Genomic DNA, 26,705 nt, shown 5'->3' with positions numbered 1-26,705 from the left:
AATATAGGAATCAGCGTATCTCTGTTTTTCTTCCTGGTTAGTAACTGAGGGGTGGTGGGAGGGTGAGAAATGTTTCTTTTCCGAGAACTAAATCTGATACACACTGGAGAAGCCAACTTGTATAGGGCAGCATTCATATTCATAAAACCACAAGCTGAGCCACAGAGAATTCAGGGCAGGTATGTTGAACAAGATTTGTAAGGGAATTCTCTCTCAGCTTCCTCAACCTTTTGTGTACCTCCTGCTGACTGGCTGATGATTGAGAAAGAAAGAAATCAATAAGTGCAGTGGGATGGGGTGGAATGGGATGGGAAGAACATTACAAACTACATGAGAGTGTGATCCTAGCCCCAAGAGAAACAAACTATCTCTGGCCCAGATTCTCCTTGCCGTCTCCCACTACAAGCTGTGTAGTTAAAACCTACCACACTATCAATAATAGATATTCCCAAAGTTATGAAAAACGATCTTCCTGGGTAATTAGATGTGGGTTCTCTTTCTCCTTTCCTTCAGTACGTTTGAATTAAAAGGAGAAAATAAGAGATAGCTTTGGGTAGACAGAAAATGCCCTGCTGCATTTTCTGCCATGGCATTAGAAAACTATACATGGTCAAAGCCATATGGAGAGGACACAGGACTGGTTAACAGGTGAGTAAAACATCAACATGTGTAGATACCATACACAGCACAATGGGACAATGACCTATCACCCCAACTGCATACAAATCAATATGGTTAACCTGACCCAACAACCTACCCCCACCCTCAACACACATACAAACAAGAAACACTGCAATCAACTGAATGCAGCCAACCAAGCCTGGGACCCCTTAGCACCTCACATTATCTATATCTATCTATCTATCTATCTAGGACCTAGCCACACAAACCCTGACACAAAACCTTATACTAATAACAGGCAATAGTATGAAAGAACAATACCCCCCTTTCCACCCCCTTTTCCTCCAACTGCAAAATGTCTATGCCAAAAGTGTCTCTCGCTGTATGTAAACAAACCGTGGAAGAGACTATGAATTGAAATTGGAGACAATAGATGTACCTTACCCTATTTATCTGTTTGGTTTGAAACACAAAAAAACTTTAATAAAAAATTATTTTTAAAAATGTCTAGACACAGTCTCACCAGCTGAACACAGCTATAGACAGCTTGTACACAGGTACAAGATAATGCATGAACACATGTATTGTTACTGGTTTTAGCTTTCAACAAATGGCCTGCTTTTGTTTTTTACAGTAGTTCAGGGATATATTTTGCCTTCACGAATACATTTTAGTTTGCATGTACACCGGGGCCCCAGAGAGTGTTCACCTGTTTTACTAGCTGTGCTCTTTTAAGGTGTGTCTCGCTGTGGACTTAGAATTAAGCCTTGGCTGCGTTTGAAAAATGCAGCTGAGAATACAAGTATTCTCCTATCAGTGCCCCAACCCATGGCACTATTTCTTTAAAATCCTTAATGTTTATATATTGCTTCAGGATATTCAAAGTGCTTCCCATCAAGATTCTTTACCTCAGCCCTAGGAAACAGGTCAAAAAATGTATACAGTGGTACCTCGGTTTACGAACTTAATCCATTCTGGAAGTCCATTCTTAAATCGAGGTGTGCTTTCCCTAATGAGGCCTCCTGCCACCAGTGCCCTTCCACCATTCAGATTCCGTTCTTAGACTCAGGTAAATATCTCAAACCAAGACACTATTTCCGGTTTTGCAGTTTGTAAACCAAATTGTTCTTAAACTGGACTATTCTTAAACCAAGGTACCACTGTACCCACATTTCAGATGAAAGACTGAGGGACGGTTGTGTGCCTAAGAACATACAATGTCCACATTTGGATGTAATGACAAACTACAATTAGAGCAAGCTGAGAGGCACAAGCTAGCTTCAAATTGTGGTTTAAGGTTCCCAAATCATAGCTAGTGAACCTGGTCAGATTCACTGTCATGAACTCGCAGGACACAGAGGAAGGGGGAAGAGATCATGGTGAGGGGTGTAGCCACAATTGGTACACACCGGGACTAGCTGAAGAGGCGGGAGGGGAGGTTGGGGACTTAGGAGGTACTCACAGGACATCAGAGAATGTTGCAGGGGGAGCTGACAGTTCAGGGGAGCCAGAGAAGGGGGGTATATCACCAGGACCAGAGAGGCCCCCGTCTCCACAGACACAACAGGCTCTGAGGCAGCAGGAACAGTAGGAAGGGCATTCTAAGAGACTGAGGCAGGCAAGGGGACACAGCCCAGCTCACTAGTGGACCAGGTGGAGATCATGGGGCTCATTAGGTCTGGGAAGAGGGTGGTGGTCACTCAGCTGGAGTAAGCTCATAGCAGGTAAGGATCACATGCTTCATCAAGTGGAGAGGCACAGCTGCTCAGGAGCAGCAATCAATATTGGGAAGGATAAAAGGGAAGCAAGGCAGAGACTCTGTGTCTGCTCAACTTTCTCCATTGATGAACTATGGCTTGGCTGCTTTGGGAATGCCATTGGACTGTGACTTCAGGACTGACCCCAGGTTGTAGTGCTGGTTGTATTAGACCTGGACTGGTATTTGACCATTTGGGCTGTCTGTCTAGTCTCTAATGTTGCCCTTAGGGCTGTGTGCAGTATCAAGACTTACTTCCCAGTGCACTTGGACACAGGACATTCATCCATAGAAAACAACCATAGTTTTGGCTAAATAAACCATTGTTCAGTGTTACATCCTAACCAGCCCAATGAGAGATTTGAACCAGAGACATCCTGGTTCATAACTGATGAGCAACCTTGCTTTTCTGCACTAGTTCCTCACACCATGCATCAGAATGATACTGTTACAAATCATGTGAGATTGTTTGACAATTAAGGCCTATTCAATTAGACTTTTTTCCTGCTCCATGTAGTTCCACAAAGTTGTCTTCCATTCCTTCTGTAATTTAAATAATTTAGTTTCCCTCCTTCTTACCCACAGACCTCAAGATATAAATATGATACCTATGTGATAAATTTATTTATCATGTGCCCTAATAGCTTCCCCTACTCACTAATCCATCTCCCTGGGACTTATTACTTGGCACATCAAGCCCCCAAGCAACTTAAAAAATCTCTTCCTCCCCCTTCGACTGCAAATTTTCAGTCTGAACCCCAGAAGAGTAGAATTCAGTATCAAATCAACTTCTAATACATACAGATTAATTTGTCATGACAGTGGAGGCCCATAGCTCCAATCCTAAATGCAATTACTGGAATGCAAGTCCCATTAAACTTGCTGGAAATTACTATTTCCAAGTAAATATGCTAAAGATTGTGTTAAAACTCAAACTATATGTTAGATGGTTTTCATTCCCTCCCTCATTTTGTCAAGACAATATCAGCATGCAGCCAGTGAGGCAAGATGGGGCTGAAATTTGTTTCAGTTAGTATTCAAAGCCATCTTACCTAGTTTGTCCTTTCTGGAACAATATGTGAACTGAAGCACAGCTAAGCTTCAAAGTTCACCATTCTCCAAATTTTACAATGCAGTTTGCTAATCAAGTAATCTGTACGAACAGATAGATAGACTGGCTAGATGTGCATAAAAATGCATATGAGAGTGAACATATTAAAAAATATGTGAGGCAGACATTCACACTAAAATGCTGGTGAATTTTCAAGAGGACTTTTCAGAAAAGATTGTAGACTGCTGTGGAAGTACAGAGGTCTGAACTCAAGGCTAGAAAAATGAGAAATTGAAATTGACAGATTCATTTGTCTGCACCTTCTGTGCACCTCTCCCAAAAAGATCGAAAGATGAAACAGAAAACATAGTTTTGGAGCATGACGTATCTTAATGGAGAGGTCAATCCATGCATATGCATGTAATTCAGCTCTCTGAAAATCTATCCACAGAATGAGAAATTAATTGTCCTTCAATCCAACCATGAGCCTGAAACATGGTGAAGTCAGTGAGGGAAAGACACACCCAGAGAAACTTGTGAGGGGCAGAGAGTGGGCTTGCTACAGCTAGCTTAATTAGGGATGTTTGAGAAATCTGACAACAGAAATGGGAGCAGAAATTGCTGATGTTCATTTATTTGTCCCATATCTAGAAAGGAAATCAATCCAGCAAATACACTCTGGAGTATAAAGTGGATTTGATGTTTCCCATTTGTACCTGTCTTTCACGTTGTCCACATGACATGGATGTCAACCAAGTGGCAGGCCACACTCCCCCACCCCACCCCAAATTAAGATTTTCCTGATCAGTGGATAATGCAGTCAGGTGTGGGGGAGAGAAATCCAACATAAAATCAAAGTGTGGATGCAGTGAAGCACATTATGTGGCCAGGATGTTGTTGTTGTTGTTGTTTGGCTTGTTTGCATTTAAACTATTAATACAAAACATAAACATCAGTATTGTTACCACGCACCCCAATCTCAGCCAAGCAGGTCTTGGTGCTTAACTAGGGTTTGTGTGCCATTGGAATGAGACATGGTAGAGATTGTAGTATCTTTAAGAGATTTGGTTTACACATATTTGCCTCTGGTGGAGGGAGTGCAGAACACTACACCCCAAGAGTATCTCTTTGTTGCTCCTTTCATAGCTTCAGCAAGCTTGGGTCCAGAACAGAAGGCAGCCATACTCCCTACTCTCTCAGAGCCCCCTTCTTCCAGCCAATGAACATGGAGTTCTTCCCTCCTTCCTCTGTTTTAAAAGGACACATTTTTTCCTGTTTTGATATCACCCTATTACTCTGGCAACGTCCCCGCTCCCAGCTTACATCATCGGATAATGAAATGCTAAACCTCACCTTTGTCTCTGCTCATCATCCCCTCATGAGGAAGGGCTCACACTCGTCTGTTGCCCAGCACAGGGTAACTGGGTCAATTGCCCATTTTCTTCCTTTGTACTATACAATGGTTCTTTTCTCTAAGCAATTCCAGGCCAAGAAACTGAGTCAGCCTGCATTCCATTTACATGGAAGAGGGAGCATGCTTTATTTCTCCTGCTCTGGAGGGTAGGACTCGAGGCAATGGCTTCAACTTACAAGAAAGGGGACTCCAACTAAACATTCAGAGAAACTTTCTGACGGTAAGAGCTGTTCGGCAGTGTAACAAACTACCATCAGAGGTGGTGGACTCTCGTTTCATGAGTTTTTCTTAAGCAGAGGTTGGATGGTCATCTGTAATGGATGATTTGGCTGATATTTCTGCATTGCAGGGGGCTGGACTCAGTGATTCTTGGGCCCCTTCCAACTCTAAGATTCTGTGATTTGTACACTGCTAAGTTGCCTCGTACCCAGGTGAAGACTTCAAGCATTTAGTATTTGTCTACATTTATTAACTCTAGAAATTATGAGGGAGGGGGAATCTGGTATGCAGGACTTTCAGGGGAATCTGCCCACTCCCCCAATTCATAAACAACATTATTATAGAATATTTAACAGTTCATATAATATGCTTACTATATTAACTATTACAATCAACACACACACACACACACACATATATATAGAGAGAGAGGGTATATAAATTAATAGATAGAGTATATATTTCAACAGTTGGCCAACACTCTTAGTTTTACTGGAATCTCATGTTTCTCTGATTTGTTCCATCTACAAAGGAAAGCAGGAAGTACCACCTTGAGGAAGTAAGTTGGTACCCTCTTGGGATACCAGTTGCCATCCCTACAAAAATAATGGTGTCAATAGATGTTAAGAGCAAGTATTCCATCAAGGGAAGCAATGTTGGGTCTAAGCAGGAAAGAAAGTGGATCCACTTCAATGAGGGGATTAGTTGAAAGGAAGTCAAATGGGAGAGCCAGGAGCATCAAATCTCTCTGGGATGCTTGGAGATTCTTTAAAACATAATAATAGAAGCTCAGACAGAATGTATGCCACCACAAATTAGGAAAGATACCGTCGAAGTGGATGCCAGCCCTGTTAAGAAGCAGAATCAGGGAAGCTATAAAAGGAAAGACTTCCTTTAAAAAGTTGAGAGCAGAAAGTTGAGCACTTTGGTAGCAAATGAGAGGATTGCTAAAGGAAGACAGGGAAATTGCAGAAAAGCTTAATGAATTTTTTATATTGGCCTAGGGAACAAAATATGGAGTTCTAGAGCTATTTAAATTACAAATTAGCAAGTCACCATGTCCAGTTTTTCACAAAAGGCTGCCTAGTCTTCGTAAGTGCAAAGTTGTTGCCTCAGATCCAAAAATCAATTTTTGAATAGCCACGTAGACTACTGACATCAGAAATGGAGTGTGTGGGCTTATCCACTCTTATATTTTGCCCTACACTTTCCAGGTATGGACCACACTTTACAGCTCTGTGTCCAAGTGTCCTTTCTTTGCTTTGCTCCAGACCTTTTCCACGAAAACCTGCTCTTTAGAGCTCAACCCAAGCAAATGACAATCTGCTTAAAACCCAAATTGACATTTGCTCAGATTGAGCGCTAAAGAGCAGATTTTCACAGTTAAAGCTCTAGGGCAAACAGCAGCAGCAGCAGCAGCAGCAACAACAGCAGCAACAACAACAACAACAACAACAACAACAACAACAACATTGTGGAGGAAAGGTAAGTGTGAATAAGCCCTATATCGCTATTGGACAAAACAGTCTTATCTCCATAAAGGGAGCTGCTTTTATTGGTTTCATATTCTTTTATGATTTTGACTCTTTCTCACAGAACCTCTTTTCTGCCAGCCATGATGGCTACAGTCTCCTGTTTTAAAGGTAGCATATCAGTTGCTGATGGACCATAATGGGAGATGAGCAGATTCCTGAAAAAGTCTTGCCTTTATGCCCTGCAGGAGTCTTTCAAGAAACACACAGAAATTATACATGTGAACAATTATTGCACCTGATTTAAGCACCAACTGTCACTTGAGGACCATGGGGTGGTAGCATTTAAGCCCAGGATGGCTTGCCATCAGTTTCATGGGTTTGCATTCATACATTGAACGAGGGCTGCAGAAGTTCAAAAACTATCTAGCTGTGTTGCACTGTCCTCCAGCCCACAGGTGTTCCCATCCCAACCCCTGCCACCCCCAAGACGATGAGCCAAACATTGCTCAGCTGCCAGCTCGGACTGTGACAGGATGGAGGTCCGGGATATATTTAGAAAGAACTCTTATGCCAGCACACTCTCCCCATTACGGCAGCCGGCTAAACTAGGTCGCTCATAATTGCTATACCATACTGCCAGTGCTTCTATTTGCTGGACTGGGAGCTGGTAAAAATTGTTGACATTTCCACCTTTCCATGTTCTCTGCCTGCAGTTGTAACGAAACTGAATGGCAAAGCACACAAGTTGCTGCAGAAAAAGTGAATTGCTTGAGAAACTGAATGGGTGTTTTTGATGGGCAAATGCTATTACTGCCGCTGCTGTTAATACGATATTTTAGAAACCAGGTTGCTTCTGAAAATAATTGGGATTGCTCATTTTATCTGAAACAAGTACCCCAGGATGTGATATCAAAAACTTCCATTCACCAAAAGCATCCCTATTGTTGTTTTATTTTTTGCTGCTTTAAAATAATTGACCCCCCCTCCCCGCAGTCTCGTTTTAAGTTTCCACATTGGGTTTGGCAATCCAGCAGAAGTCCTTTTAGGGGGTATGCAGGCTTCACAAAGCAAATTCTCCGAGAGCAACAGTGGTGTTAGCGGGATTTACATGTGAGCAAGGGCTTAATGCTGAAAGGGCAGCCAGAAGGGAGGGGGTTCGAAAAAACATGTTCTGAAACTAGACCCCTATCTCTATCTCTCCCTCTCTCTCTCCCTCCCTCCCTCCCTCCCTCTCTCTCCAAAATGTGTCTCCTTCCTCAGGTTTAGGAAATGGATCCCTGCTGGGATTTCCTTTCAAAGGTGACTTGTAACCTACTCATTAGGGTAGATTTCTGCCGGGTACCCACAAACAGTGCCTTTGGCAGGGTCAGCCAAAAGTCGTGCGTGTGTTTTGCGTGCATGTCTGTATGGGTGTGCAATTTGGGTGAGGGGTAGAAAATACCCAGGGCACTTGGCAGCCGTGGCAGCAGTAGCATTAGGACTTCTAAGAGGAAGGCTGGAGAGGCAATGCTCTGATGGGGACTATGGAGTTTCAGAAAGACCCCAGTGCAGTAGCTCTAGAAATGCTCTTGATAGTCCAGCCCGAGAAGAGGAAGATGGTGCAGAGGCTGCAGATGGACAGACAGACGGAGAGCCACGCTTCACATCAAAGCGAAGGTAAAGAAATCTGTGTCGGCTAGTTAGCTTGCAAGGATGGGAAGTGCAAACAAACCCGGTGGCAAGGGTTTAACTTTGCAGGATGAAAGTAAAAATAAAGGGAAGGAGCTATTTTTGCACATGCACTCCCACAAACAAGTTTTAACAAAACATGGGTATTCCCTTTGCCTGAGCTCCTTTTGCTAACTTTCAGCTTAGCTCCCTCCTACCAACCTTTCCGTGAAAATTGTTGTCAACCACCCTGTGAACTTTGGATGGTGGATGAGATAATATAATAACAACAACAACAACGGGAAACACTGTTCCTGTTGCATCTCCATCTGGGAAGAAAGCTCTGCAGCAGCACATAGGGCATAAACACAGCATTGTGCATAGTTACTGTGAAGGCAATGTCTTCACACTGTCCCTTCTCGATGTGAGAAGTTTTACAGTGTGAGAAACTTCCAAAGTTGTCATTCAGAAAATGTTCCCTGTCTGCAGACAGAACCAGTGACGGGGGCTGCTGAAACAGACAGTGATTCTGTAATTCAATCTCCTGTCTGTTGCCATCATAAACAAAGAGAACAAATGCTTGCAGTGTGTGTCTGTGTGTGCTAGCATGCATGTGTGTAATACAAGGAACTTTAGTATATAGCCTGATGCACCTTTTGCAGGGGACGTAATTGTAATGGTGACCTAAGTACTCTCCTTTCTCAGTACAGAAACCAGTGAAATCGGTGACCTCAGAAAAATAATAGGAGCAGCTGTAGTAATATAATATGATAATAATAGGATATTGCAACTGGGAAGAACAGGCATTTCCAGTTGCTAGGGTATGAGGGGAATTCATTTGTTACTCAGTGTATATCATTCTCCCCACAATATTTCTTCCCTCACTACAACACTGCGAGGTAGATTAGGCTAAGAGTGAGACTGGTCCAAGATCACCCATTGATAAGACAGTGGTACCTCAGGGTGCGAACGGGATCCGTTCCGGAGCTCCGTTCGCATCCCGAACAGAACGTAAGATGCGATAGTGCGTCTGTGCGTGTGCGGGTCAGGTTTTGCCACTTCCGCGCATGTGCATGACGTCATTTTGACAGTCTGCACATGCACAAGCGGTGAAACCCGGAAGTAACACATTCTGTTACTTCTGGGTCGCCGCGGAGCACAACCCAAAAACGCTCAACCTGAAGCGTATTTATCCTGAGGTATGACTGTATACATCACACATATTTAATGCTGAAATGTGCTGTATAGCATTCAGCACTCTAATACGGTAGATCAATGTTATTGTCCCTTTATTACAAATGGAGAGTGAGTGAATAGTGGCTTGCTTAAGGCCACTTTGTGAGTTCATGACTAAGGTAAAAAATTGGTAAAATTTGAACCACCATCTTGCCCACTACTACTAATTTTGTCCCTTTCTCCAAGAAACTCAGAAGCGACATACAACACTAGAATTTGCACAACTTCAGCTACCCTGAGGCAGCCCAGTTGCTAGGGAAGCGAAAGTGCCTACATACTGTACACATAGGTACAATGCCTACATATACTGTAAACATGAGTACAATGCACAACATTCCCAGAACATCCTAGACTGCCACAACAAAGAGCAGCCTATTGGGAAATGAAATGCTCAAGATTTTAATGGTGATGCATCACTGTGGAATTTTTAGGAGAGAAGAGAATTGTTGGGAAGGCTGTGGCCCTTGTGCCTGCTCAATCTGCTGTCCAGGTGATGGACAATATCAAGACCTCTACTCTCCCTTCTTGGGGATCTTTACCTTTCAGCTGGACTTAGGCCAGGCAGCCTTTCAAACACATTGTCACGCTGATAGTAGCTCTGGGGAAGGGAGTTGTGTGTGACTGATTCCTTAAATTCCACCTTGACCACTGAGAACTTCACAGAGACGGGGCACTTCTCTTGATTGCCCACACCCCTGAAGTTCATTTGGCCTTCACCAAGGACCAAGCTTATCTTGTGGCAGACCCTGCCCTGTGGCCCTCCCCACTAATAAAGGTTCAGCAGGAATCATGCCTCCCTTTTTTTGAGACGTCTTTTGAAAATTGTATTGTTTGTTCAGGCCTTTACAATAGGAAGTTTCATTTTTGACCCATCAGTATTTATTGATGTTTCATTGATGTTATTATGGATACTTTTGTTGATTTGATTCTCCTATGTTGCACACTCTCTTGATATTTTTTGTGAAAGTGTGGATTATAAATGATCAAATAAATAAGGAGGTTGGAAATATTAGGTTCCCTGTCCCCTCCCCCTTCTCCCTGCTGTGCATCTTGTCTCCGTTCAAAATAGGGGAGACCTGCAATAGTTTTTAAGGGAAAAAAGAGCAAGATTATTTTGGGAGCTCCATGGAGCATCAACTTAATGTGTAGCTGGAATGAGTAGAGGGCTTGAGGAGAGAAGCTCAAGCAGGGTAAGCAGAGGATGCAAGGAAGATTCAGCTTCCCCCACCCTACCCAGCCACCTCTCTTGCTCATTAAATTGTATTTCTTAACTCCTGCTTTCTTTGTGAGCGGAGCAGATGTAGGAGTTGTGTTAAAGAAAAACAATGACATATTAAAGCAAATGGAAAGTCTGTGCTAGATTGTCGCCATTATTTGTTTATTTTGTATTGGTCTTTCAGTAATATACATATGGTATAAAGTCACAAAATAGAAATCGAATATAAAAAGAAAAACTAAAACAACACACACACACACACACACACACACCATTCCAAAAGGCAGGCAAGCCATCGTTTTCATTCTTAGGTATAGTTAATGTTGCATTCATTTTGTGTTGTTCCTGCGGAGTGCAATGTCAGAATAATGTCACTATTTTCAATGGCCAGAAGAGATTGAGATATCCAAGGACAAAGTTCAGAGCAGAAATATAAATGTAACATCCCAATTTGTGCTGATGCATTAGGTGTTTACGTGTTTCATAAACCTGATGTGTTGTGGCCATTACTTATAACGAAAACTGTCTGTCTGCAATATCAAGCCGTTCCAAATTCCCTTAGGCAGGCTGTTCACTCATCACTCCGCCGTGGTGCCCTGGTCAGCTGCAGCGAGGTGGATCAGTCAAAGCACTCAGGGTTGTATGTTTGTTTCCAAACAAGGAAGAGTAGCAGGGATATGGTCACGAAACAAACACAGAAGGAGATTTTGGCCTTGAGAATGAGCCAACACATTTCAGAAGTTACCCTGGGGAGGTTTGGAGAGGGGTGGGAGTGTTTTTGTTCTAGCCAGCCCATTTGTTCATTCCTTCCTTTGGGAAAATGTTGTACATTTAATTTAAACTAACAGCTGCATGCACACACCCTAGCATAGAAAGAGTTTGAAAAGGAATATATTGTTGCACAATCTCTGAGCAGTGTAAGATTCCAGGGCTTCAAATCGCTTACCTACGGTTTGGTTTCCTTGGAATGAGGGGCAGGGAATATTGTGGTGTCTGTTTGCCATATGGTTTATTTACACATATACACAGACTGAGTCTATGATGAAAGGGCTCATAGCATTAACACCCCAGAAGGACTTGCTTTTCCCATAGCCACAACCTTTGACATGACTATCACTCTCAGGCATCTACTTGCTTGTAGCCCAGCCCACTCTCTCCACTCTGGCCTTTGACTTTCTCACTACCAGCCACTACCAGCCAATTTGCCCTCATGCGCAGAGCAGGTTCCTTTCTTATACTAAAGACCCATACCTAGGGCCATTACCAAGAAGCTAGCCTGGCTGTTCCAACAACTGAATCCTCCATGAGATTTTAACCCTTGCTGGATCCCAGAATTAGAAGGGACTCGGGCATCCAGCCTAATTTTGTACGCGTGCACACACCAAAAAACCCCACACAGTTCTAGGCAAAATCTCCAAGCGCTCCAAAGCATTGGCTTCTCTTTTGTCACCAGTTCTGCAAGACAGGCTGTGTCATGATCCTGTGATCACACCTTTATGGTGCCAGGGGCAGGCTTTCAATTCTTAGTGAAATCTCAGAGATCAAAGGGAGAGCTGAGCAGGACTTCAGTGCCTCCAGCTTCTCAGGATTTGCAGGAAGACAATAAGACTGTAACTCTGTACCCAGCTACTTGGGAATAAATCCCATGGAAGCCAGTGGGACTTCAGAGGAGACATCTAGAAGATTGCACTGTGAAAGATGAAAAATAAGCGTACATATGCACATTAATTTATAAAGGGAAACCATTCTAATTTCCTTAGCTCAGCCTTTTTAAAAACAACAACAACCCAGCTGAGAATTTGTCTTTGACTTCATCCAACTATTCATACCTTTGGAAGAACAGTGAGCTTTTGCAGGTATGCCTTAAGAGCAGTCCTAGTAGTAGATCACATACACAAAGGCTACGAGTGCTCTGTTATTGTAGCTGTCCATGATGAAATACTCTTCTAGGGGATGGTGAATTCATTATGCTAGCTTAGTGGCTTTTAGGCTTGGGTTTCTAAGCAGTTTGGTTAGTTTGCTAGTTGGATGAATCCAAAATGTTATGAGCAATATCTGATGTTAATCATGCTCAGAGTAGACCCATTGACTTTGGTAACTTAACTCCATTGATTGAAACTCCCTGCCTATTGACATCAGTAGGTGCCTTTTCTGTATTCATTTCAGTGCCTGCTTTAAAACATTTTTGTTTTCCAGGCACGGAAATGTTGGCATGTTTTAACCGATTTTTAGTTCACTGCTTATTTTAATTGTTTTTTTTAAAAAAGGTTTTAATTAATTGTTCTTAACTTCTTTATTGATAATTTTAATATTTCTTGTAAGCCACTTAAAGATTTTGTTACAATCCAACAGCACATAATTTTTGTTAAATAAATAAATAACACAGTTTACTGGTTTCGTTGTTTTTTAGGCTTTCGAGGAGATGGCAATGGAAACAACAAACTAGGAAATGAGCTTCATGGTATGTCATTTTCTCTCACCCTTTGAGTTTCCATGTGAGAAATGCAGTCCAGATCAGTGTATTCTAAAACCCATTGAAGGCAGCCATACCATGTTGAGAGAGGCTGGGGGTGGGTCTCTTGGAGGTTTAATCATTAGCTCCGTATATTTTGCTGCCTGAAATATAAGGTCCAAATGCTGTCACCACTCACAGAGGCTGCTCAGATATTGTAAACAACTGGCAATCTGCTGCCATTTAATGGCATTGCAAAATCTGTCCTCACTCAACCTAATAGTAGAGCCGGTCCTGATGCCCATAGCAACATGGCGGCATTTGCAGAGCTAGCGATTTCTGTGCTGAAGGCAGTCTGGGGGAGAGAGCTCCCAAAGTCCCGAATTACAGAAACAGCCAAGTACAGATATTAGCAATCTGAATTAAGATACCCAAATATTAGGCTGTGTGCATAACTCTTCAGTATTTTCCAATCCTGGTTCTCCAGCTGTTTTTGGACTACAACTCCCATCCTTCCTAGCTAGCAAGACCAGTAGTCAGGGATGATGGGAACTGAAGTTGAAAAGCAGCTGGAGACCAAGTTTGGGAAACATTGTGAGATAATTCCATTTTGCTAATCTCAAACCACAGTACAAGAGGCAGAGTCATTCTGCTCCTCGTTCTATAAAAGCTGCTCCAGAGCAGGAGTCCTAGCAAAGGAACTACCAAGAATCTGGGCATGAAATTTTCAGATCAGAGGGAAATAGGCTCTTTAGCTTTACAACCGGATCTAACAAGACTTTACAGCGGCTTCCACCAACTCATAGGTATTCACTGAAGATCTCCAGTTGTATTGCCAGAAATCTTCATGCACCAAGCATGGAGGTGTCAACAAATCAATTTCAGGCAGTGTAGCGAGATTACTGTACTTATGAAGTCTGACACCGTGAAGCAGCCGGTGCTCCTACAGTATTTCTGAATGCTATGATGCAATTGCAGATTGAGCCATATTAAAACAAACACATGGGCCGTCATCACACACATTGCAGTGATATCTCATCATCTTTCATGGGTCTGAGCCATGCCAGCCATAAGATACGTGGTACCCAGAATGGCAAACACATTGCTGAAATGCTCCAGCTTCTCTCTGGGGACTGCCAATATACTGATCTTTGAAAGAAAAGGGATGCAACTCAGTGTGTCCATTGATGTATACTGGTCTATCTTCCATGCTTGGAGGGGGGAAGGGGACTAGTATTTTAACTTAAAATTATATAAAACCATGGACCTGTTAAGATATATGAGAGAGAGAGTTCTATGAATGCACAGAGTAGGGATTGAATCCATTATCCTTGCTGCCAAGTTGCATTCATCAAAAGTCAGAGCAGAGTCTACATATATACTATTACACAAATTTTAGAATCATAGGATTATAGAGTTGGAAGGGATTCCGAGGGTCATTTAGTCCAACCCCCTGCAATGCAGGAATCTCAGCTAAAGCATCCATGACAGAAGAAAAGTTTGGATTTGATATCCCGCCTTTCACTCCCCTTCAGGAGTCTCAAAGCGGCTAACATTCTCCTTTCCCTTCCTCCCCCACAACAAACACTCTGTGAGGTGAGTGGGGCTGAGAGACTTCAAAGAAGTGTGACTGGCCCAAGGTCACCCAGCAGCTGCATGTGGAGGAGCGGAGACGCAAACCCGGTTCACCAGATTACGAGACTACCGCTCTTAACCACTACACCACACTGGCTCTCCAAGTGTGGCAAAGGCTACCTTTCACAGTTATCTTACTTGTACCATGTTGGCTCTATTCAGACCATGGTTTGGACATAAGGAGGTGATGTTCAATTTCAGTTGGAGAAGAACAGGCAACTGGTGTTTGGGAGGGGAGATGGAATGACCTGTCCTGGAGGAGGGTATGGTTGGCTGGCTGGGACTTTTAACAGGAACTGCTAAGAATGATACTCTTCAATCTTCTGCCACTAGTCCAACTTGCACTTTCCCTGCTTTTGCATGGACTTATCACTTTGCCCCTGTTTCATAGGTTGTTTTCTTGTCACTAAAGCTTTCCTTCCATCACCAGGCCATGCAGCTCAGATGCAGCAAGTCATTACTTCCTGCTCTGCCCAAGGTATGTGATAAACCAATGAACTGTCTGGTAGTGCCCTTTGCCCCGTGCTGCAAGTTACTGGGAGTAAGCTTTTACCTTAGAATATCATAAAACTGTGGAGCATTTAAAGACGTCTGAACAGAGCAAAAAATGGCATACTATTTTGGAAAATCACCATGAGCTCCCCAGATGTTACAAAATTACGAAGGTTAAAAGAAGAAGAAGAAACTCAATGAAATTAATCTCTGAAAGCAGGATTAAGATGAGGGAAGGCCTACTTAAAAAAAAAAATCCTGCATGCCTGATCAATCTAAATATGTTGTGTTACTGAAGGAGGCAAAATGTAGTTGCTAGAGGAGTATGTAATACAATCTCAAAAGGATTTTAAACTACTTTTTTCCCTGATGATTTCTCATTGTAACAATAAATACTTAAAGATCCAAAATTATAGAACTTCCATTCATTTTTTTAAAATGTTTGCATTATAAAATGAAGAAAAAACAAACATATTTCAATAATCTAGCATTCTGTCTTCATAAGTAGTCTGTCAGATGCCCCTAGGTTAGGGCTGCCATATGTCTGGATTTTCCTGGACGTTACCAGGATTTCAAAAGCGGAATTGATGTCAGAAAGGCGGCGTATTGTCCTGGATCTTAGGCAAGTCAAAAAATCATGTTTTTTGGTGTTTTTGTAAAAAAACACACACAAAAAAACCTCAACTTTCAGGGTGTCCTGGTTTCTGCTTTGTGACAAGCCTACCCTTGGAGGAAGAACGCTATACAGATAGTTTTCTAATCCTCTAAAACAGAATGGCCATCATGAAATGATATAGCACAATCTTTGCATGAAATGTTTACAGGTTCAATTTCTGGAATCCCCAGTAGGTCCCTCAGAAATGTCCTATAGCTATGCCCACGAAAGCAGCCATTTTATGAATGGGCTGCTTCCCATGGCAGCCATTTTGTGATGGTGTCCACTGCATTTTCTCAAAATTCCCTTGCACTAGATGGACCAGTGATTTGACTTGTCATTAGGCAGCTTCCTATGATCTTCTTAAAGGCTACCCCCATCCCACGACTTTTTACTACAAATCTGCTCCATATATATATATATATATATATATATATATATATATATATATATGCTTTCGTAGATTTTCACGGGTACAGGAATGCAGGTTTTGGTGTCTTCGGGTGTCTTCCCGTGTAAGAGTCGGGGTGTCTGTGCGACGTTTCGACGAGGTCTCACTCGTCATCTTCAGGCTGGTGCTTTCGGCTTCTTGTTACTGGAACAGAGCAGAATCTGGTGTTTGAGTTCCTATAAATACTGTTGAGGGGTGTGGTGTATAGCCTCCAACGTTCTGGGCAGAGAGGAAGTTCCTAGATTAGTGTGCCTTTTCTTCTTTTGTTCCTTAATTACTTGAGGGATATCTTGAGAGATTACATGAGTGATATTCTGAATGCCACTGGGTGGGTCATTAAGTGTAGATTAGTTGCTAAAGCTTTCGTGTCTTGACCTCTTGAGCTTGTGAAGAGTTTTTCTGAGAAGATGGCTGTGCTGCATTTAGTTGTGCTCTGGCTTGGCTTCGTGTATAGGGGCGAGCTGTGGTTTTGTGCCTTGTGCCAGCCAGATCTGTGTAGGGATTGCAGGGGGGTGCAGCATCCGGAGGTGCCACTATAGTTTGGCTACTGGATGGAGTCTGTAATATGTCTGTGGAGAAGGTCTGGGTTTGGGTCTGGTGTGGTTGATTGGTGACGGCGTTCTGTGTGCCTCTGGTTCTGGTGTCGGTTTTTGTGGGGAGGGCTAATTTCCAGATGTCTGGCAGGCGGGACGTGTCGTCACGCTTGTTCATGTTGTGAGGGTGTTTCTCTATCTCGATGGCTTCCATGATTATTCTCTTGTGGTGATGTTCCATGTTAAAGAGCAATTTGGAATCTGCAAAATTAATTTCGTGTCCTGTTTCTTTCATGTGTTGGAAAAGAGAGGAAGTTTTTTCTTCTTTTTTGACGGCATTCTTGTGTTCTGCGATACGTGCATTTATTCGTCTGTTTGTTTGTCCAATGTACGTGGCTGGGCAGACTTTGCAGGGTATTTCATAGACCCCTTGGTTTTCCAGCTGGATTTTGTCTTTTGGGTTTCTGAGGATATTGGCTATTTTTTGGTTGGTGCAGAAGGCTGTTTTGATATTGTGTTTATGGAGGATTTTGCTAATTTTGTCTGTAGTGCCCTTGATATAAGGAAGGAGGGCCATGCCATTGTTTTCTTCTGTGTCTTGGTTTTTGGGGGGTGTTTCTTTTTGGATTAGCTTCGTAACCCTGTTTTTCTGGTATCCATTGGCGATTAACACATTTGAGAGATTCTGTAACTCAGTTGTCAAGTGGTCTTTGTCAGCCAGGCGTTTGGTTCTGGAGATGAGAGTCTTGGCTACGGAGTTTATTTGTGCAGGGTGGTGGTGTGATTGTGCATGTAAGTAGCGGTTGGTGTGTGTTTTTTTCCGGTAGATAGTGTGTCCTAGGGAGCCATCAGGTTTTTTGTAGATTAGGACGTCAAGAAAGGGGAGTTGGTTGTTGTCTTCTATTTCCATAGTGAATTGTATTTTGGGGTGTAGGCTGTTGAGATGTGTGAGGAAGCTATCTAGTTTTTCTTTCCCGTGTGGCCAAATTACAAAGGTGTCGTCAACATATCTGAGCCAAAGTTTGGGTTTGTGTTCTGACTTGTCTAAAGCATTGGTTTCAAAGTGTTCCATGTACAAATTTGCGATGACCGGTGAGAGGGGTGATCCCATAGGTGCTCCTTCTATCTGTTTGTATCTTTGTCCATTGTGGATGAAGTACGTGTTGGTTAGGCAACAGATCTGGCTGGCACAAGGCACAAAACCACAGCTCGCCCCTATACACGAAGCCAAGCCAGAGCACAACTAAATGCAGCACAGCCATCTTCTCAGAAAAACTCTTCACAAGCTCAAGAGGTCAAGACACGAAAGCTTTAGCAACTAATCTACACTTAATGACCCACCCAGTGGCATTCAGAATATCACTCATGTAATCTCTCAAGATATCCCTCAAGTAATTAAGGAACAAAAGAAGAAAAGGCACACTAATCTAGGAACTTCCTCTCTGCCCAGAACGTTGGAGGCTATACACCACACCCCTCAACAGTATTTATAGGAACTCAAACACCAGATTCTGCTCTGTTCCAGTAACAAGAAGCCGAAAGCACCAGCCTGAAGATGACGAGTGAGACCTCGTCGAAACGTCGCACAGACACCCCGACTCTTACACGGGAAGACACCCGAAGACACCAAAACCTGCATATATATATATATATTGCAAGCCCAATTGTAAGCCATACCTTGTGGAGAAAGAGTAGAAAAGATTCTACTAAACTAAAAGAGAACTGGAAGAAGTAAGAATGAAGGACTGACAGGGCAATTACTTGACTTCATTGTCTGCAAAGAAACTACAGAACATCTGTTAAGTGCCCAGAGGCTCCCAGTCAAATTTCTCTGTTTGATGAGGAAATATCAAACACAGAGGGGTATACAACTGTCAAAATATGTCTTGATTGAAGAAAGTCCCTCATGGTTCCCTTCTGAGAGAGGCTGAGAAATGAGAATTGGCTTGAGGTAGTTATACATCTGAACTCTTGAATAGCTTATACTGAAAGCAAGCATAAAGGAAGCATATTTATGTGGGGAGCCAGCTCATAAACTTTCTAAACAGAGTGTTGCCCCCTCTGCAGAGGAAGTTATGTGGATTCAAAGCACTGGAGGAAGGACTTTGAATCTACACAGCTTCCTCCAGCCGCCTTGTCTGCACCAGACGGCTCCTGACAGCAAACTCTCTAGTGTACCAATCCTCCCACTTTCAAAGGAACAATTCATAGAATCATAGAGTTGGAATAGACCACAAGGGCCATCGAGTCCAACCCCCTGCCAAGCAGGAAACACCACCAGAGCACTCCTGACTCCTGAATTCCTTTCAGTTCCTGATTGTCCTGGTTGTGACTTGGAAAAACGGCCTTTTCTGCCATTTTGTTTCGTATGGGAATGTAACAAGTGTTGCACAAATGGACATCTGCTTGTTTAAGAGGGTTTTCCGGCTGTCCTTCTCCCCACTGCAACCCCTTGAAGGCCCCTTGAAGGCCTGGGATGTGGCACAGGGAGTGGTAGTGGGAGGAGAGAATCACCCAAAACTACTTCCATTCCCACTATGACTGCAGCTCCTAGCATTTTGGGGTTACAGTAGGAAGCAGGAATGCAGGATTATCCTAACACTTTCATCCTTGGGCTCTCACTGCCTTGGATGCAAGGCATGATGCTTACATGCTGAATTACGTTTCCCAGTACTGACCAGCTTCAAAAATTCTTGCTTGTTTCAGGAACCCACGTGACAGTAGAAGTACATGCTAGAAATTCTACCCCACAGTTATTCAAAAAACTCTCCTTTGGGAAAGGTATGCCGCTTTTAAAAATCAATATTTTGTTTTGTCACAATTCTTACACATTTAATTTTTTTTGTTCCCTTGTTCTCACAACAATAAAAATAAATTGACTGGTTCCTTGATAAAGGCAAAATATCTCATATTAAATTATATGCAGGAGCTCATGTTGCGCTGCAGTAAAGAAACTGAGCTATGAAAGAGGGAGTCTTCAAATCTTCTGCAGACTCGCTAAGTAGCCTTAGGAAAGACATTTTCTCTTATCCACAATTCCTCCACTGTGATATGTGGGATATTAATAGTGGCCTACCTTCGCAGATGGTCTGATGGTCATGACACCAGACCCCACAAATACAGCAATCACCCTAACTGAGGAACTCAACACATTTGCAGTGGTGTTGGGCTTACAAGTAAACTTTGCCAAGTCCAAGGCTATGTGTTTCAACATCCCACCTCATAAACAAAAAGAATTTTCCAACATCACAAAGAAAAAATCTGCCGTACCAAATTCAGATACTTAGAGGTACAAATAACCAGAAACCTCAACAAACTACCTCCACAACTACAAAACCCTGTGGCGACAAATTAACAATGACCTGAGGAGATGGAAGCATATTATCTTCACTCTGTCAGATAAAATAGCCATGATCAAAATGATCACTCTTCCAAAATTGACCTACCTATTCCATACCCTTCCAATCTGGATTCCACCAACCCAACTCTACTAATGGCAGAAAAGAATACACTCGTTTATTTTCTCATACAAAAAGCTTCAGTCACTTTTGCACTTTTATTACTGGAGAATTGTTCCATCTTTGTAGGGCCAATTTCCCAACCTTTCCTCTTACTATATTTAGTAGTAGAGAGGGAGAAAGAGAGCGAGAAGTAAATAAGTAAAATCTTCCACATATGAGACTATACTCAGCCCTTTAAAATGGTTTGGGCATATTAGTGAGCTGATATCCCAGAGATGATGGGAACACATATAGTTGAGAGTTCAACATATGTCCTCAACTTATGGCAAAAGAAACACTTTCAGCATGCTTTTCACGTGATCATATGCTCATGGCTGCCGCACCACACTGAGACTAGGAAAATGCCATGTGGGGTTTTAGTGTGATGACCTCTTGAACAAATCAGTGTCAATTAATTAAGTACTTGTTCTGTAGGCCTACTCTCCTTTCTCACTTCTCTTTTGTCTTTCTACTTCAATTCATTTTACATCCATTCACCTATCTCACATGCTTTTCACAATTTCATATGTTTTCCAGAGAACAGAAAACGCAGACCCCGTCCACCGGGTTTGAAAGACCAGCATGGTAACTATAGAGTTGTATTATACCATCGCTCCTACTCCTACAGTACAGATTTCACAGAGGAAACAACAATATACAAAACGGGAAGCATCCTTTTAAGGAAAAAAAATGCACACACCAAACAAATGGAGTTCAGAGCAAAGTTTGCATTCAGCACCCAAGGCTGCCCATGTGGTCTCCTTGCCACATGTTCACCACTGGGCAGTTTTTCTGTGCTGCCAGCTCTGTTATCTTTGAAGCGGTTTGGGAACTGACCTGACAGCACTTTCCATCTGTTTAGATGGCAATCCCCATGAGCAGCAGCAAGAGCATTGTTGCCACCCACAGCTCCCCAGAAAGATGCCTGAGGCTGCATACACAACATACATTTAAATCGCATGGCTTTCCCCAAAGGACCCTGGGAACCGTAGTTGATCTTTCCCAGAGCTACAGCTCCCAGAAACCTTAACAAACCCCTGGATTCTTTGGGGGAAGTAATGTGCTTTAAAAGAACTGTGTATGCAGCATGGATCAGGGGTGAGTCCTCTCTGATGACTCAAAGCAAGGATGCTGGTGCCGATGAGTTCCAGGAGGCTAAACTTACTAAGCTTTTGAAAATGCCATCAATGCATTGGCAATTTGGCTGAGAAGGAAATCCTGCTCTCAGATTACACCTCCGCATTTCTTAGTTACAAATACAGCTGATTATTAGGGAGTGAATGTATAAAGCACAGCAGCCATGGCGGAGATCAGCATCTGGCATCCTAGGGCACTGCCCCAGTGTTCCAGCGGGGTCCACCAGCACTTATGCCTGCGTTGGACCCTCCACCTTGAGCATCTGGGCCTGTGAGACTCCATTTTAATGTCCCACAGCACCCTGAAGTGAACACTCCATTGCATGCCACCCCAGTCCCCAAGTGGTGTGAGTCTAGGTGCTTACCCAAGGTTTGTGTTTCCTTTGGAATGAGGCACAGCAGAGACTGTGGTGTCTTTATGATATGTGGTTTATATACACATATATAAGCAACCTGAGCCTATGCTAGAGAGGCTTCACAGCATTAACACCCCAAGAGGGCCTTGCTTCGCCATTAGCCACAGCCTTTAATTCCTGCAGAAACCCAACATCTTTCTCTGCTTTGCCTCTAGTGTAAGGTTACTAGATTTTTTTCAAAGAATTTGGGGACACTTTTCAACTTCAATTGATTTTGTATGGGGACTGGTTTGTAAATCCAGGGACTATCCCCGGGGAATGTAACCTTACTCTAGTGTTTAGCTCACATCACCCAACTCTCGGCTTTCAACTCTGCCTTTGGCCTTCTATGTACCCACCCATTTGCTATCTCACACAAAGCCCTTTCCTTTGTTCTGTTTAATGGCCCATCACCCAAGCTGACACCTCACCAAGAAGCTGGCCTGGCTATTCCAAGAATTAGAAAGGGTTCAGGCATTCAGCCTACTCCCCCCCCAACCCCTCCCCCCACATAACAGCTACATGAAATGCTCTAGGGCATTATGGTGAAATAAAATGGCAGTGCCTGGTCTCTCCTGGAGTGCTGTTTCTGTCACCACCGCCACCACAGCCAAGTGCAGCTGAGGAAGCCCACCAGTGTAAGAGGGGGCCCACTAGATGGTACTTTGACCAGAAACCCCTCCAGCCTGGAGCCAGTCCTTGTGGAGATGCAACCTCACTTGGTTGATGGCAAGGTGTATGCATCACCATAACCTGATCACGCACAGCCCTTTTCGGAAGTTTGATGGGCAAGTGTTTTAGCTGAGCATGCTGCTTTTAAGATAGGCCTCCAATTAAACATTCGAAATTGGTATAGTCAGTGCCTGCCAATGTTATTTGTGCTTAAATATTGCCTTGCTCCAGTTTGCACAGCATATTGGAGGCCTAGTACACAATTCTGGCTGCTAATGGTAACAGTGTGTGACTGTAAGAGTTATTGTGAATTCTGCAGCTGTAGGGAGCCTTTTCAGTTATAACCTGACAAAGACTAAAACTGATCACCAATTTGAAGAAACTACCCGCTCCCAAATGGCAAAAAAGTAATTTTCTGAGCTGTATAGAGCAGGAACCTTTTAAGTGCGTAAATCTGCTTTAGCTCTCTTTAGGTCAGTGTAATAGCCCTCTTCAGCGAAAGGCCAGATAAACAAACAAGCCTGTTAAAGAGACAGATGCCTTGTGCTTGAGTGCTGGTTTGAGACAGACAGATGGCTGTTTGGTACATTAGGTGACAGCGCACACCCTCTTGCCTGTGGTTGCTCCATCACTAATCACAGTCTGGAAATGAGGTTGAACCAAGCCTGAGGAATAGTGAGACACACAGGCTTCTGACACTGAGGTTTCCTTCAGCTGTGCCTGCCCATTCCCCAAAGGTAAGACACAGCAGAAAAGGTGTGTTAGGGATGGAGAGAGAGCAAGAGAGTTGTGTGCTACTTGGCTTTAAAATCAGGAGAGGTGTGATGCAGTTAGACTACTCCTGGACATTGTTCCTGGGCCCGTGAAGCTGCCAATTTGCAGTAGAGACTATTTAGCACCTAAGTGCATCAGCTGATGTATAGCTGATTCACACAACACAGCATAGATGGCTTGTGTTGGCTGTGCATCTATGAACAGTCAACATAATGGCAATATACAAATCTGATCCTCTGCAGATCTGTCAGAACATTTGGGCCCAACCAGATGCCCCAACCAGAAGCAGGGAATTGAGGCAATCAGCCTCTCCTACTGTGGCCTGTCATTCAGTGGCATTCTGCATATTTACCAAGAGGCCGTGGTGGCTGATGGGGCAGAAAGCAGGGAGGTCAAGAACCAGAGCCCATTACAGGTGGAGGCAGAACCAATGAGAGGCAGAGGCAGCTTTTTCTAGTTTTGTCTCCATCCTCCACCTTGCTGAGTTCCAGGAGAGCAACACAGAGACAAAGGAAGAGGAAACTGACAGGCAGTACCACCCCCTAGACTGGCTGTAAATAAGGCAGTTAGGTGGGGCTGGCTGAGGGCAGGCTGGGATTGGTGCAGCAGTGCCCAATTTTGCCTAATGGAGCAGCTGACTAGAAGTTCCATAGAACCATGATGCCCAACAGCCATTGGCAGACCTAGCCTGTATCAATTTGCATAATCCCATTTTAAACTGTCCTAAGCTAGTAGCCATCATGAACACAATCCTATGCATGTCTACTCAGAATACCTATTCAAATTGATTTAGTCCCAGGACATAGTGCATAGGATTTCAGGCATAGGCTATTTACATGAAGGAATAGCCTGTGTAGGTAGGGATGCACATAGTTCCATAGGGAAAATGTTTTTACAAAGCTGATCAGATCTGATTTCATCTTCTGTGTTCTGCATGTGTTGCAGCTGATGCAAATCTCCTCCATTGCTTAGCCTTTTGGTCCCCGCTTCATCAAGAAACCTTTTGCCTCCCCTTTGTGCCTTAACGTTTATAAATTGGGAAAAGGTGCGCAAAGCCAATGCAATACACGCAACTCCCCATTTACACGGGGGCTATGCTCTGAGGCACTGTGTGTTTACGTGAAACTGTATATATTGGGAACACCATTGAAAAAACCTGCAAACACCCTCCAAACCTCCAACTCTCCAGAGGCCTCAATGGTTGGCGCAAGGACTCCTGGGATTGTGTGATCGAACCCAGCCCTCCTGCCCAGCAGGATATCAATTGATTGACAAGTGGATGTGGTTTGGGAGACATGGCCTCACAGGCCAAATTGAACCCCCTACAACAGCACAACTGGCGCATAGGCTGGAGTTTCCTCATTCCTAGTTCGTGTATAAACTTACCTGCTCAGTGCTCCATGCATCTGATGAAACAGGCTCTGGGCAAAGAAAGCTTATGCCACTATATATTTATTAGCCTTTTCAGTTGCTAGTGGACTTTTATTTCTTTTTACATAATAAATGGAGGGAAACTTAAACTATTGTAAACCTTGCATGTGAAAACGACTTTAGTATAGATCTGGTTTATGCTTGCTAGAGCGTTTGTCCAGCTGAAATGTTTCTTCCTTTCCAGAATAATTATTACCAATGACATGTGTTTTTTCTCCTAGCTTACCCATGGGACAAGTCATGCTTGAAATCCATACCTTTTGACCTAAAGGACTTTGAGAAATTGGATGCATATGCAACAAAGGTAAAAACATAAATGGAGGTCATGACATCATGAATTCAAACTCTGCTTCCCATCATTTCTAAAACTCCAGCACCAAATATATACTGCATATATTCTAGTAATTACACAATGGAATGCTTGTGGAATTTGGTTGTCTGAATGATCAGATATATCAGTTCAATTATTATTTTTTACAACACTGTGTGCAAAAAGCTACATGCCTGCTGGTAAATATGCTGAGAAGCCAATTGTGTGGTGAATTAAAAACCAGTCAGCAGAGCGTTAATTTAAATATTTTAAATAACAATAATAACCACTTTGGAAAAAAAGATTACAGGAACTGGCCTTTAACATAAATTCATGATCCTTGGAACTGGGTTATGGACTGAGTTATCTATGCAGAATACTCTGCAATCATCATCACATTTTTGAGAAGTTATAATACAATTTGTTGACGTCTGATGATTGCAGAGTCTATTGCTCATATCAACTCCTTCAGACAACCTCTTCCACTTGAATAGTGGGCAAAACACAAATAGTCCTTTGAATTTCATTTGTGCATTTCTGAGGTGTCTTTCAGATTCTGCATTAAGAATACCCTTCCGCAATCATCTGATTGGAACTCTTCCCTCCTTATCCCAAGCTCCCTTAGACCAAGTATTGCCAGTTCTGACTGGAAGCAGTTCTCCATTTGAAAGAGACATTTCAAATTACTTGCTGCCTCACCCTTCCCCAGCCCTGTGCTTTCCAGATGTTGTGGACACCATCAGCCCCAAGAGTGTGTGGCCAATGATGAGGGGTGATGGGAAGTGCAGTCCAACAACATCTGGAGGACCCTAGTCTGGTCCTTTGAACCGGAGATGTGAGGCATTGGACCTGCAAAGTAAGAGCTCTACTACTGAGTAATGATCCCTTTCCCTAGTAATTCCTCAGGTGATATTTCCCTGAGGAAGCACTTCCAAATGTTTTGCTTTAGGCAAAATCTGAGGGCAACCTTAAAAGCTGCTGAGAAACTCCACAAGTCTTATCAAAATGTTGTTTGGCTTCCCTCAGATGTTTCACTTCAGGAGAAGCTCCAAAATTTGCTTCCAATTTCACTTTGGACAAAAATTTTACTGGCAACTCCATAAACAACTTGCTAAATATTTCTCACAAAGACAGCATCAGCCCAGGATGAGGTGTCCGCTGAGTATGTGGCTTCCAGATCTTTTAGAACAGATACAACACACTTTCATTGGCTGGCAAAGGAAATTGTACAGTAACAGAATCTCATATTGGCCTGAGGGTTGAGCAGGTCTGGCTGACAACCATCATACCATGTGAAAGGAAACAGTTTAAATAGAATCTAGTTATAGAATAGTGTCTAAACGTATCTGAAGGGCATACGCGGGATAGGAGAGAGTAACCCTACCCAATAATATATTTGAAGCTTGTAAAAGACTTGCTTCTTAAAACACAGCCAGCTGCCAAGAACAGCATGATGAAATTGAGGAAAACCCTGTTCTGAGTGCCTTATGCCAACCTACTGACTAATAGATAGGGCTTCTAAACAAACAAACAGAAAATGGCTCCATCCTGAGCCAAACTGTAACCCAGGTGTAGGGAACCTCTGGCCACCCAGACATTGCTGAACTACAACTCTGTATCTGAAGAAGTGTGCA

At 43.1% G+C, this 26,705-nt stretch overlaps 1 protein-coding gene and 1 long non-coding RNA gene across 3 annotated transcripts in view; one reads left to right on the top strand and one right to left on the bottom strand.

Moving 5' to 3' along the window:
* The window catches only part of LOC309532071, a 163,013-nt gene that overhangs the window by 35,117 nt on the left and 101,191 nt on the right, over positions 1-26,705 (bottom strand). The gene's annotated exons all lie outside the window — the stretch shown is intronic.
* KY (kyphoscoliosis peptidase) overlaps positions 7,780-26,705 on the top strand; it is a 32,288-nt gene continuing 13,362 nt past the window's right edge. The window contains exons 1-6 of one of the 2 annotated variants that reach the window (XM_082221805.1): positions 7,780-8,192; positions 13,046-13,096; positions 15,153-15,200; positions 19,560-19,634; positions 20,891-20,938; positions 24,983-25,065. In XM_082221805.1, coding sequence (XP_082077931.1) covers positions 8,051-8,192; positions 13,046-13,096; positions 15,153-15,200; positions 19,560-19,634; positions 20,891-20,938; positions 24,983-25,065 — 447 coding nt within the window. In that variant the 5' untranslated portion in view covers positions 7,780-8,050. Of the gene's footprint in view, positions 8,193-13,045; positions 13,097-15,152; positions 15,201-19,559; positions 19,637-20,883; positions 20,939-24,982; positions 25,066-26,705 lie in introns of both variants that reach the window. The other variant, XM_082221804.1, reaches the window with a different exon arrangement.

This window comes from Podarcis vaucheri (assembly GCF_965113315.1).
Source record: "Podarcis vaucheri genome assembly, chromosome: 5".
NCBI classification, from domain to species: Eukaryota; Metazoa; Chordata; class Lepidosauria; order Squamata; family Lacertidae; genus Podarcis; species Podarcis vaucheri.
This window is presented reverse-complemented; position numbering and strand designations above follow the sequence as displayed.